At 40.6% G+C, this 13,140-nt stretch overlaps 1 protein-coding gene across 1 annotated transcript in view; it reads left to right on the top strand.

Annotated features, from left to right (window-relative positions):
* pah (phenylalanine hydroxylase) overlaps positions 1 to 8,333 on the top strand; it is a 141,560-nt gene extending 133,227 nt beyond the window's left edge. Inside the window, exon 13 of the mRNA XM_072552022.1 lies at positions 1,472 to 8,333. Within this exon, the coding sequence (XP_072408123.1) occupies positions 1,472 to 1,515 (44 nt within the window). The 3' untranslated portion in view covers positions 1,516 to 8,333. The remainder of the gene's footprint in view (positions 1 to 1,471) is intronic.
* Positions 8,334 to 13,140: the final 4,807 nt, after the last annotated feature.

Below are 13,140 nucleotides of genomic sequence, written 5' to 3'. Positions count from 1 at the left end.
CTCTGTGTCACTGGCTAGGCCAGTATTTATTGCCTGTCCCTATTTGCCTCTGAGAGGGTAATCGTGAGCTGCCTTTTTGAACCACTGTAGTTTATATACTGTAGGGACACAAACAATGCCACTAGCAAGGGAATTCCAGGATATTGACTAAAAAAAACAGATCTTCTCAAGTCCGGATGGTGAATGGCTTGGAGGAGGAACTTGTGGATGATGGTGTTTCTGTGTATCTGCTCCTATATCCTTCCAGGTGGAAGTGGATGTGGGTTTGGAAGGTGCTACTGAATGCCTATTGTTGAGTTGCTGCTGTGTAACTCATAAGTGGTACAAATTGAGTCCACTGCACACTGGTGGTGGACGGAATCGATGTTTAAGGTGTCAGAAGAGATGCAAGTCAAGCGGATTGCTCTGTTCTGAATGGTGTCAAGTTACTTGAGTGATATTGGATTGGTACTTATCCAAGCATATAGAGGGTATCCCATCATATTCCTGACCTGTGCCTGGTCAGTCCATCAACTGGCTTTGGCAAGGGAAGAGACACCTTTCTCAAGAAGACCCTCAATAACCACTAATAATCGTAGTATAGGATTTCAAGGAATTAGTATTGTAATTTTTTAATTGGTGTGACAAATTGTGTTTGGGATTGGGAAAGATTAAAGGATGGACAGACAGGTGGAAGATGCAGTTCAATGGTATAAAGGAGATGATTCCATTTACACAGAGTCCAAAGTTAAGTATCATAAATGTAAGAGGTACTAATAAATCCAATCAGAAATTCAGGAGAAATGTCTTTACCCAAATAGTGTTGTGAATGTGGAACACAGGGAGGAGATGAGGCAAATAACACAGATACATTTAAGGATAACATGTGTAAACACGTGAGGAAGAAAAGAATGAAGGCTTTAGACTCCAATTAAATGAAGAGAGGTGAGAGGAGACTTGGAAGAACTAGTTTATTTCTGTGCTATAAATGCTATGGAATAATGGAATGTTTATCATTGGGTTGGAAGCTGTATGAATCCAATAATGAGCAAACACAGCAAAAGCAACCTTTATTTATATGATGCCATTAATATAGTAAAATCCTCCAAGATGCTTCAGAGCATAGGTATCAAACAAACCTGATACTGAGCCACACAAGGAGATGATGGAATAAGTGAGAAAAAGCTTGACGATAGCAGTGAGTTTCAAAGAACATCTTAAAGGAGGAAAGAAAGATAGAGAGGTGAGGAGGTTTAAGGAGGGATTACAGAGCTACAAATGGAAGAGCAATTAAAATCGACGGTGAGTAGGTGACAATAATTGGAGGCGTGTAGAGGTCTCAGAGAGTCTGAAAGAGTTTGCAGAGATAGGGCAGATGAGTCATAGAAAAAACACACAATAAGTTAAATGTTAGTAACTGGAATCTTAAGATATTACAACTGTTTGAACAGAAAGTGAATAATCTTTGACTGTTGCTGTTTGAAATTTGCAGGTGAAATGGGAACTCTCTACCATGCCCTCAGGAAACTTCAGTGAAAACGGCAAATCATAATGACTTCCTGTAAAAGCCAAGTTATCAATAAGTGTGCGGGAATTCTTTAAAATTGTACAGAATGAGAACAGTGTATTCAGCCACCAACCTGATCACTTATGCCTACCCATCTCATATACATTGTGTGCAATTTGCCACATTCAACCCACTCAATTTTCCAAGTGAGGTAGCCCATTTTAGGGAAAACTTTTAAGAAGTTAGAGTCCTGTGACATTTATTTCCAATTCAAAAGGTGATTGTAGGGATATCAATCCAACCTTGCATCCCCAATTCTTTCAAGTTGACTAATAATATTCCAGGGGTGATACATCCACAGTCCTGAGGTATAAAAAGGCATGTTGGAGGTATTACATCTTTATTGACAACCATTCTAATTCTTTGTAACTTGCATTTTATTCATTTGCTTATATAGCATTGAAGGCGATTATTCAGGTGTCATATCATTGCTGCTTTGTTGAAAGAGATGCTTAATTATTTTTACCCCAGTAGTAGGAGCCCTCATAGACATGATGCTTTTTTAAAAATTTTTCAAAGGTTTATCGAATTCAAAATTGAAATCAATTTCCACTATTTGTTCAGGCAATACATTCTAGATTATATTAGGTTCAATTAGATTCCCTACAGTGTGGACACAGGCCCTTCGGCCTAGATCACAGCAACTCAATGTGTCAAATAAAACGTATCTTCATCTTCTCCATTAGTTATTTTCCCAATCTGCACCCTCTGGTACAAACCCTCCTGCCAAAGCAAGCATTTTTCTACATTTACTGCATCAGAAACTATAATCAATCTTCAGAAAATGTGTATCCGTCCTATTTAATATAGTCGTGGTGTTGGAAATGATACAGATCTTGAACAGTGAGTACTAATTCTAATGTAATTGTGCCAAATTCACTGTTTCTAATCATCAGGAAGATGCAGTAAAAGTTGGATATTTCATCATGTATATGAATGATTTGGATGTGAACATAAGAGGTATAGATAGTAAGTTGGCAGATGACACCAAAATTGGAGGTATAGTGGACAGCGAAGAAGGTGACCTCAGATTACAGCGGGATCTTGATCAGATGGGCCAATGGGCTGAGGAGAGGCAGATGGAGTTTAATTCAGATAAATGTGCGGTGTTGCATTGTGGGATTTCAAATCTTATCAGGACTTATACACTTAATGGAATATTGCATCCAGTTCTGATCGCCCTACTATAGGAAAGATATAGAGGCTTTGGAGAGGGTGCAAAGAAGGTTTACCAGGATGCTGCCTGGACTGGAGGGCTTGCCTTATGAAGAAAGGTTGAATAAGCTCGAACTTTTCTCTCTGGAGAGAAGGAAGAAGAGAGGAGACCTAGTCAAGGTATACAAGGTAATGAGAGGAATAGACAGAGTCAATAGCCAGAGACTTTTCCCCAGGGCAGGATTGACTGGTACGAGGGGTCATAGTTTTAAGATATTAGGAGAAAGGTATAGAGGAGACATCAGAGGTAGGTTCTTTATGCAGAGAGTTGTGAATGCATGGAATGCGTTGCCAGTGGTGGTGGTGGAAGCAGAGTCATTAGGGACATTTAAGTGACTGCTGGACATGCACAAGGATAGCAATGAGTTGAGGGGTGTGTAGGTTAAGTTCTTATATTTTACATTAGGATTAAACCTCGGCACAACATCGTGGGTCAAAGGGCCTGTTCTGTACTGTACTTTTCTATGTTCTATCTATGTTCTATGTCTTCGGGTGTGTTGCTGAACAAAGAGACCTTGGAGTGCAGGTTCATAGCTCCTTGAAAATAGAGTCGCAGGTAGATAGGATAGTGAAGAAGGCATTTGGTATGCTTTCTTTTATTGGTCAGAATAATGAGTACAGGAGTTGGGAGGTCATGTTGAGTTTGTACAGGACTTTGTTTAAGCCACTTTTGGAATATTGCATGCAATTCTGGTCTCCATCCTATTGGAAGGATGCTGTGAAACTTGAAAGGGTTCAGAAAAAGATTTACAGGAATATGGTCTGGGTTGGAGGATTTAAGCTATAGGCAGAGGTTGAAAAAGCTGGGACTGTTTTCCCTGGAGCTTCGAAGGCTGAGGGGAGACCTTATAGAGGTTCATACAGTCATGAAGGACATGGATAGGGTAAATAGACAAGGTCTTTTCCTGGGATGGGGGAGTCCAGAACTAGAGGGCATAGGTTTAGGGTGAGAGGGGAAATATACAAAAGAGACCTAAGGGGCAACTTTCTCACACAGAGGGTGGTGCGTGTGTGGAATGGGCTGCCAGAGGAAGTAATGGAGGCTAGCACAATTGCAACATTTAAAAGGCATCTGGATGAGTATATGAACAGGAAGGGTTTGGAGGGATATGGGCCAGTTGTTGGCAGGTGGGACTAGATTGAGTTGGGATATCTGGTTGGCATGGATAAGTTGGACCGAAGGGCCTGTTTCCATGCTGTACATCTCTATAACTCTATGACTTTAAGTCCAGCCAGTTTAGTTGAGCTCATCATTAGCTGCGCTATAACATTGTGGCATTTAAGGCCCCTTAGGACAGAGCAGAGCAGCACTAAATGTGTTAATCATAGTACATAGAATGTCAAAAATAGAACATAGAGTAGTATAGGCCCTTTGGCCCACGATGTTGTGACCTCTCTTCCTTCTTCTCTCCAGTGTGAAAAGCCCTACCTCACTCAACCTCTCTGCATAAGACAAGCCCTCTCATCCAGGCAGCATCCTGGTAAATTTCCTTTGCACCCTCTTTAAAGCATCTGCACCCTTCCTATAATGAGGCAACCAGAACTGGACACAATATTCCAAGTGTGGTCTAACCAGGGTTTTATAGAGCTGCAGCAAAACTCACAGCTCTTAAACTCAATCCCCCTGTTAATGAAAGCCAAAACACCATATGCTTTCTTAACAACCCTATCAACTTGGGTGGCAAATTTGAGGGATCTATGTACATGGACACAAAAATCCTACTGTTCCTCCACACTGCCAAGAATCCTGCCTTTAACCCTGTGTTCAGCATTCACATTTGACCTTCCAAAATGAATCACTTCACTTTTTTTTAGATTAGATTACTTACAGTGTGGAAACAGGCCCTTCGGCCCATCAAGTCCACACCGACCCACCGAAGCGCAACCCACCCAGACCCATTCCCCTACATTTACCCCTACACCTAACACTACGGGCAATTTAGCACGGCCAATTCACCTAACCTGCATATTTTTGGACTGTGGGAGGAAACCAGAGCACCCAGAGGAAACCCACGCAAACACGGGGAGAATGTGCAAACTCCACACAGTCAGTCGCCTGAGGTGGGAAGTGAACCTGGGTCTCTGGCGCTGTGCTAACCACTTTGCCACCATGCCGCCCACAAAGGTTGAACTCCATCTGCCACTTCTCAGCCCAGCTCTGCATCCTGTCAATGTCTTATTGTAACCTGCAACAGCCCTTGACACTATCTACAACACCACCAACCTTTGTGTCATTGGTAAACTTACTGATTCACCCTTCCACTTCTTTGTCCAGCTCATTTATAAAAACTACAAAGAGCAGAGGTCCAAGAACAGATCCCTGCAGGACACCACTAGTCACCGACCTCCAGGCAGAATACTTTCCATCCACTATCACTTGCTGTCTTCTTTTGGACAGCCAATTCTGTATCCAGACAGCCAAATGTCCCTGTATCCCATACCTTCTAACCTTCTCAATGAGCCTATCATGGGGAACCTTATCAAATGCCTTACTGAAATCCATATACACCACCTCCACTGCTCAACCTTCATCAACTTGTCTTATCACCTCATTAAAGAATTCAATAAGGCTTGTGAGGCATGATCTGCCCCTGACAAAGACATGCTGACTATCCTTAATCAAACTATGTTTTTCCAAATCCTATCTCTCAGAATCCTTTCCAGTACTTTGCTTACCACAGACGTAAGACTGACTGGTCTGTAATTCCCAGGTATTTCCCTATTCCCTTTCTTGAACAGAGGAACAACATTCACCTCCCTCCAATCAGTTGGTACTACTCTTGATCTTAATCAAATCTGGATCAGAGGGGTTTGCTGGGTGGGGGAAGCACACTACTCTTTGCCTTTGTGTTAAACTTGTTCACTTTGAAATTGGTGATGGGAGGTGGGTGGGGGTGGCTGGGGAATTTTCAGTGTTGAACCAAGCAATTTGAAACACTGAAAACGCTTGGTCACAAGATGTCTGACAACCATGTGATCATGGATCTGTATCTCTGACAGTGCCAATAGCGATCCATACACTAGTCAACAGCCATCTTATTTGTTACCATTAGTAAATGCTAGCGTTCATTCTGCCACGTTGTTTATATAAACAGTGTATGTCCCAGGTCAGACCCTGCAAAGCTTTAATGAACACTGCTATACTTAAAATCTGTTCAATCATTCAATGCACCACAGGTTCATTCTGCAAAAGTAATTTGGAAAATGCAGATATAATGAATTGTTTTGCTGGGGTGGCTTTCTTTTTCTTCAGGCCAAATGTGATTCTGATTCTCTTAAAAGAGTGAGCTGTCCAGACTGAGCCTTCATCTACAGTGTTTCTGGCTCTTTATGATGCTCAGCATCTGGGTTACAGTCAGGAGAGGTGCTGTCAGTTATAATACAGGCAATGCAACTAATTTGAAGGCAACACCTGAGACCCTTCTGAGTAGAAGCCTATTTATGCAAAATGGTTATGTTTGAATGCTTTGAACAAATCATTTTTGCTCTTTATTTTTTCCCCTTTTGTTTTGTTCATCTATCAGCTTCTTGTTAAACAGGCACCTTTTTGTATATAGTTTGTCTCTTTTATTATTCCCATTGAAATACAAAGTTAAGATTGATGCAAAAGATTAGGTTTATGCAAACTTTGTTTGTTATCAACCATGTAGAAGTTAGTATAGATCATCAAGGACCATATGTAATGTTAAAATTAACTTCAATTGCTTCTATCTGATACTAACACATCTTAGATTCATAATGAGAATGCATCTATAGATGTTAAAATGAGGTATTTATTATTTCAACTAATATCCATAATATAATCCAATAAAGTTATTCCAATTAGCATTGAGGAAATGTCACTAATAACCTTTCTCAAATCTGCAGATCTAAGAAAAGTTCAAACAGAACAAACCAGCTGACAGGAAATATAAGCAGAATACTGTGGATGCTGGAAATCTGAAATAAAACCAAAAGGGTATTGGAAACTCAAATGGTCTGGTAGCATCTGTGGAAGACATGTTAACATTTCAGATCCAAAATCTTTCATTAGAAGTGGAAGATATAGAGATTTAGCAGCTTTCAAGCACAGTTTTTATCACAATATTTAAAGAAGGATACATTTGCAATACAGGCTACAGAGCAAATGTTCATTCGAATGATTCCTGGGATGAGAAGATTGTCCTATGATGACAGGCTGAGCAGATTGGGTCAATGCTCTCTGGAAATGGTCTCATTGAAACATATATGATTCTACAGACTCTCAAGAGGGTAGACACTATGAGATTGTTTCCCTCTGACTAATGATAATTAACTTCAGGATAAGATCAATCATATAGAACTGAGATAATGAGAAATTTAGTCATGATCATTTGAATGGCAGAACTATCGAGGATGTGTATGGGCTACACTGGCTCCTAATTCTTATTTTGTAAGTAGGTCTTTATTGTTAATTTTATCAAAACTTGTTCATTCTACCTCTCAGGTCTGATGAAAGGTTATCAAGTTGAAATGTTAACTTTCTTTCTCCCAGTATTGATGTTGCCTGACCTGCTGAGTATTCCCAGCATTTTCTAGACAGAAATGGTACAATTTCAATTAGGACTGTGTTACTTCGGATTCAAGGAGTGGAATTTCAGAATGTAAGGTTTGGACATGACCTGTGGGCTGAGGTTATATACCATCTCCTTTGCTAATAGGTATTATAACTATATCATGCAGAATTAATTTTGATTTAATAAATTTCTTTCCAGATTGAACTCTTCGAGCTAATATATATAAGAGCTGAGAACTTAATATAAACTACTTAAGGATCTTTCTGCCCAGCAACTGCAGGAGTTCTGAAACAGAAGGAAGTTGCTTTTCAATTTATTTTATTTATCGGAGAATAATATTTTAAAAGAATGTTATCAAGCATTATTTTGCTTTTTTTGAAATTTACAGCAGAATATAATTTCTTGATGATATAATGCACCCTGTTTCCTGGTTATTGGCATATTTATAAAATTTGACTGTGTAATTTAACTATTCAAATTATCAGAATTTATAAGAGGTCATTTTGCAAAATTAATTTCACTGGCCCATGTAATTGTGTGCACCACCAGAAGGTGTGATGTGGAGGTGCCAGTGTTGGATTGGGATGGAAAAAGTCAGAAGTCACATGATACCAGTTTTGTCCAACAGGTTGATATGAAACCACAAGTTTTTGGAGCGCTGCTCCTTCATCAGGTGATGTTGACTATAACCAGGTGTCATGTGACTTCTGATGCTGTCCACCAGAAGTGGTGACCAACGTTACACATCCATACTACACAAAATGGCAAAGAATTGAAGAGACTTGCATCAATATTTTCTCTTTAAAGATACAATTCAACATACCAATGGCCTCACTGTAAAGCTATCAGAAAATATCATATCATAAACTGACCACTAAGATGTAATGTCAAAGTGAAGTGCATGCTAAATCTGTCAGTATCTTAAAAATAATGTTATACTAAATCAAGTCATGTTAAACAATGACTCTCATTTTTAAAGTATGTCTCATTTGCACTGCCTGTACTGTGATATACCCTAATAAACTATACCACAAAGAGCTGCCAGGGCTTCAAAATGGTTAATTCAATTAATAACATTTGTAAATTCCCATCCTTTCATCTCAAAAGAATTGCACCCCATCTGAGGAGGACACAAACTTAGCAAAGCAGTGTTGTGTCAAAATGAAAGTGTAAGAACATCTCAGGTTCACAAGTAACTGAATCACTATCAAGAAATCTATTCTGCAAAATATACACGTGCATATGCCACATAATGCAACAAGGGCAATTCTAACACTATTTCAAGGTTCTAAAGAACAATGTGTGTAGAGGAGGCCATTCAGCCACTTGATTCTTGTCAAGCACTCAATTCATTCACAGCTGATTTGTATCCTAATTCCAACCACCGACCTTGGCATCATTTTACAGTTTTGGTCAACAATAGTCTTTTGATCTCTAAACTAAAGGTACTAATTTACCTGTCAGATAATAATATGTTTTTTAAAAGAGAAAACATGGACGCTGATAAATTTTTGTAAACTCATGTTCAATGGGTTAGTTAGTTCAATGATGGTACGCAGTATTTGTGTTCCAATATCGGAATGGCATTTTGGAATCCATTGACAACTGAGGACATGGAACTAAACAATTAGTTCACACAAGACTTTGGTTCCACAGACCAACAGAACGTCGAGGGCCAAAGAGCCTGGACTGCGCTGTAATGTTCTAAGACGTCACAAACAGCAGGTGAGCTGAATGATCAGTTTGATGGTAAGACACAGAAGGAGAAATAGGCTATTCCGCCCATTAAATCTGCTCCACCATTCAATGAGGTCATAGCTGATCTTCAACTCCACTTTGCTGTCTTTTCCTCATAGCCCTTGTTCTCCTTATTTATTAAAAACCTGTCTATCTCAGCCTTGAATATACTTAATGACTCAACCTTAACCAGCCTCTGCAATAAAGGATTCTAGAGTGTTGTGTTGGTTGAGTGAACAATATTAATCAACCTAGTAACCTTTAACAATGTGATCATGAGTGTTCTTCATGAAACATTGTAGTCCAGTGTGGGAAAGGCCTTCCACAAAGATTTTCATTAAATAACCTATGACCTTTTACACATGAAGGAATGAGCTGTTCAATCAGGTGCTGAAGACATCAGACTGTTTCTCCCCAGTTGGGCATCCCTTGTAATGATCAGAAAAAAAAATATGCCTGGAAAAACAGAACCATCATTAGCAGAAGTTTGTGTTGAAATCTATATGTTGGCACCAACTCCATGTGTCTGTGCTGACATATAGAGCTGTAAACATGTGGCCAATCCGCACTGAACCCTACAATTACCAAATACAAATCAAATTTAAGCACATTGGAGTGGGATCCCTTTGAGGGGGGCAATGCACAGGATCTCAGATTTATAACACGAGGCTTGAATGAATTGTGAAGCTTAAAAAAAATGCAAGAGACAAGAAAGCATCCTGAGTTTGGAGCAAAGAAATTCCATAACTTGCAGCAATGATTGTCTGGATTATGAGTATTTTGAAATTTATTTTAGAGTACATAGAAATAGAGAAAATAGGGGCAGATTTAGACCATTCAGCCCATCAAGTCTGCTACACCATTCAATAGGATCATGGCTGATCATCAAGCTCAATCCCCTGTTCTTGTTTTCTCCCTATACTCTTCAATCCATTTTGCCCTAAGAACTATATTTAACAATTTCTTGAGAATATTTAATGTTTTGGCCTCAACTACTTTCTGTGGCGGAGAGTTCCACAGGCTCACCACTCTCTAGGAGAAATCTCTGCCTAAATGACCCTTGGTTCATATTAATGTGCTTCACTACCTAATCAAATTATTGTGATTCAATTGACCAGCTTTGAGATTGGCTGGATTGCTATAGTACAAAAGGCAGTAAGGTCTTTTGCTGATTTTTATCATTCTGATCTTTCTACTCAAAGGTAATGTGCAAGCATCATGGGTTATAATGAGAATCACTTGCCCACAAGGTCAGATTAAATCCCAGTCTCTCACCTGGTCTCCTGTCTTTTGGCAATGTATCCTACAGTTTCCTTCATATATACCTCCCAACCTCACCCCAATCCCTGAACTAACTCAGTTGCTACACAGTTTGTTTAGAGTCCAAGAGTCATAGAGATGTGCAGCACAGAAAAGACCCTTTGGTCCAAATCACCCATGCCAACCAGATGTCCTCAAATAATTTAGACCCATTTGCCAGCTCTTGGGCCCATATCCGTCCAAACCCTCCTATTCATATACCCATCCAAATGCCTCTTAAATGTTGCAATTGTACCAGCCTCCACCACTTCCTCTGGCAGCTCATTCCATACACGCACCACCCTCTGTGTGAAAATGTTGCCCCTTAGGTCTTTTTCATATTTTTCCCATCTTATTCTAAACCTATGCCCTCTAGTTCTGGACTCCCCCACCCCAGGAAAAAGATCTTACCTATTTATCCTATCTCTGCTCCTCATGATTTTATAGACCTCAATTAGGTCACTCCTCAGCCTCCAATGCACCAGGATGAACAGCCCCCAGCTGGGTCAGCCTTTGCTCAATGAATGTATCCAGCTTTGGATCTAACATAATGTCCAGTGGCTGGAGCAAGACCTAATACAACAAAACTCACTCTCTAAAATGTTCAACACGTTACACGTAACAACAGAATCTCCATCACAGAAACAGGCCACTCAGCCCTGCAGCTTCATGCAGGTCCCATGATCCCCCATCCATCCTCTGCTTCTCATAGGCCCCTTTTCTCCCCAAATGTTCATCCAGCCTCCCCTCAAACTGTATGTTCTATCAATCCCATATTCTCATTCTGAAGCAGAGTCATACCAGTCTGGAGAACTCTATTTCTCTGGCCACAGATGCTGCCAGGTCTGTTGAGTTTCTCCAGCTATGTATGCATTTGTTTCAGACACACCATATTGCTTTTATTCCACATTCTGACCTGAATCGGGGGAAGAATTATCTCCTGAATTCCCTCCTGGATTTATTTCTGACCCACCCTTGTGTGATGTCTGACTGAGGTTGCTGCAAAATTACACAGACCCTCAATTCCTCCCTTAACACAGCACATAGACCACGTGAGTTTATTTACTCACTATGTAAGTTAAAACTATCTCCTGTGTCCCTGGAGTAGGAGCACTTGGTGTCCACCAACACCCTCGAGATTTTCAGGGAGAGGTGGGCACTGCATGGGGTTGTGTTATTTCCCCCTCCAACTCTATTGTGATTTAATCCCTGCCCTCCCCCTCACTTTTGTTGATCAGCAACATTACCCTTTGATGTGAAGGGCGCTGCTTGTCAATGGCCACTCGGGTGTTTCCTTTTCTTCCTGGTGGTGGTATATAAATAAAGATTTAAACTTTTAAAAAAACATGAAACCATCTCTTGTTTGTTACTGTGGTTACTCAACATCCACCCAATCAGGAGATGACCAACGGAAATGTAAAGTAACCGGGCTTAAGCACTACCGCACTTAGGAAGAAAAAAAATTAACCGGGCTGTATTTCGCGGACCATGTTGTCCCTGGGTCTTAGCGCTTTGTTCTGTGTCCCGCCCTGATATCCCCACTCGCTGCGACCCAAATCAAATATTTCCCTTTCGATTTATATTTTTTAAAATCTTTACTCTCGCTCTGTTCCTCCGCACGAACACCCCTGAATTTATTAAACTGCGGGTTAATATTTCGGTTGACTATTTAAATGCGCAGTGACAATAAACTGCATTACTCTTAGCTTTATAGTTTATTACTTGAAGGTCCGAATGGACAGCTTTTTGTTTGGGTGGGCGGCGGGTGGACGGGTGTCCGAAGCGATTCTAGTTGATTCTAGGCGCAACTTGCTCGGAAAGCGATGAAGGTTGCGATTAAGCTTCCGACAGCATCTTCAAAGACACGCGTTCAGGATTTCCTGGGTATTTTTTCCTCACACGCAGGGATCCTGGATTTTGTAAAATAATTTAAAAAGTAATTGTGCTGAAGCCTCTGACACGTATTACATCCGAATATTCTTGGAGTTTGAATCAATGAGTATTGGATATACGTTTGAGTTTAACGAATTTTGGAGAGGATTTGAGACACTAGCGTGTTCGAACGGTCTTCTTTCATTTTGATCGGATAGATTCTGTCGCCGGCCCCGGTAAACGGGGATTCAGGCGGGTGAGATACATTGGTGTCTGAACATGTCGTGAAACGTATTAAACTAAAACAAGGAGCTGCCACTCTGAACAAAAACAAAAACAAATAAGAGTCATTGAACTCGAAACGTTAACTCTGTTTCTCTCTCTCTCTCTCCACTGATGCTGCCAGACCTGCTGAGTTTCTCCAGCAATTTCTGGTTTCGGTTCCGCCGAAAGGTATATCTTTTTGAACAAATCGTAACTAAAATGTACAAACGGTTCTGTAAGAGCCTGGCGCTCCCGCCCGAATGTAAACACATGACCAAACATCAGCAAGCAAAAGCTTCCGCTCCCGTGTAAAGAATTTACTCTCGCAAGATCAAACTGGTTTTATTTTGTTTACATATGTTACAAGGGAAACCTTTTACCTGACGCTTAGCGGGGAGTTGCAAACAGCTTGTGTGATTTTTGTTGTTGGATTTACGATCTGTCTGTTCTCCTGCTGCGAACAGAAGAAAGTGAGGACTGCAGATGCTGGAGATCAGAGTCTAGATTAGAGTGGTGCTGGAAAAGCACAGCAGGTCAGGCAGCATCCGAGGAGCAGGAGAATCGACGTTTCGTGCAAAAGCCCTTCGTCAGGAATCACCTTTTCCAGGGCAATTTAGGGAAGGGCAGGAAATGCTGGTCCAACCAGCGACAATCTTTTCCCTTTAATTAATA

This window comes from Chiloscyllium punctatum, chromosome 32 (assembly GCF_047496795.1).
Source record: "Chiloscyllium punctatum isolate Juve2018m chromosome 32, sChiPun1.3, whole genome shotgun sequence".
Lineage (NCBI taxonomy): Eukaryota > Metazoa > Chordata > Chondrichthyes > Orectolobiformes > Hemiscylliidae > Chiloscyllium > Chiloscyllium punctatum.
Note: the sequence above shows the minus strand (reverse complement) of the source record. Positions and strands in the feature narration are given on the sequence as shown.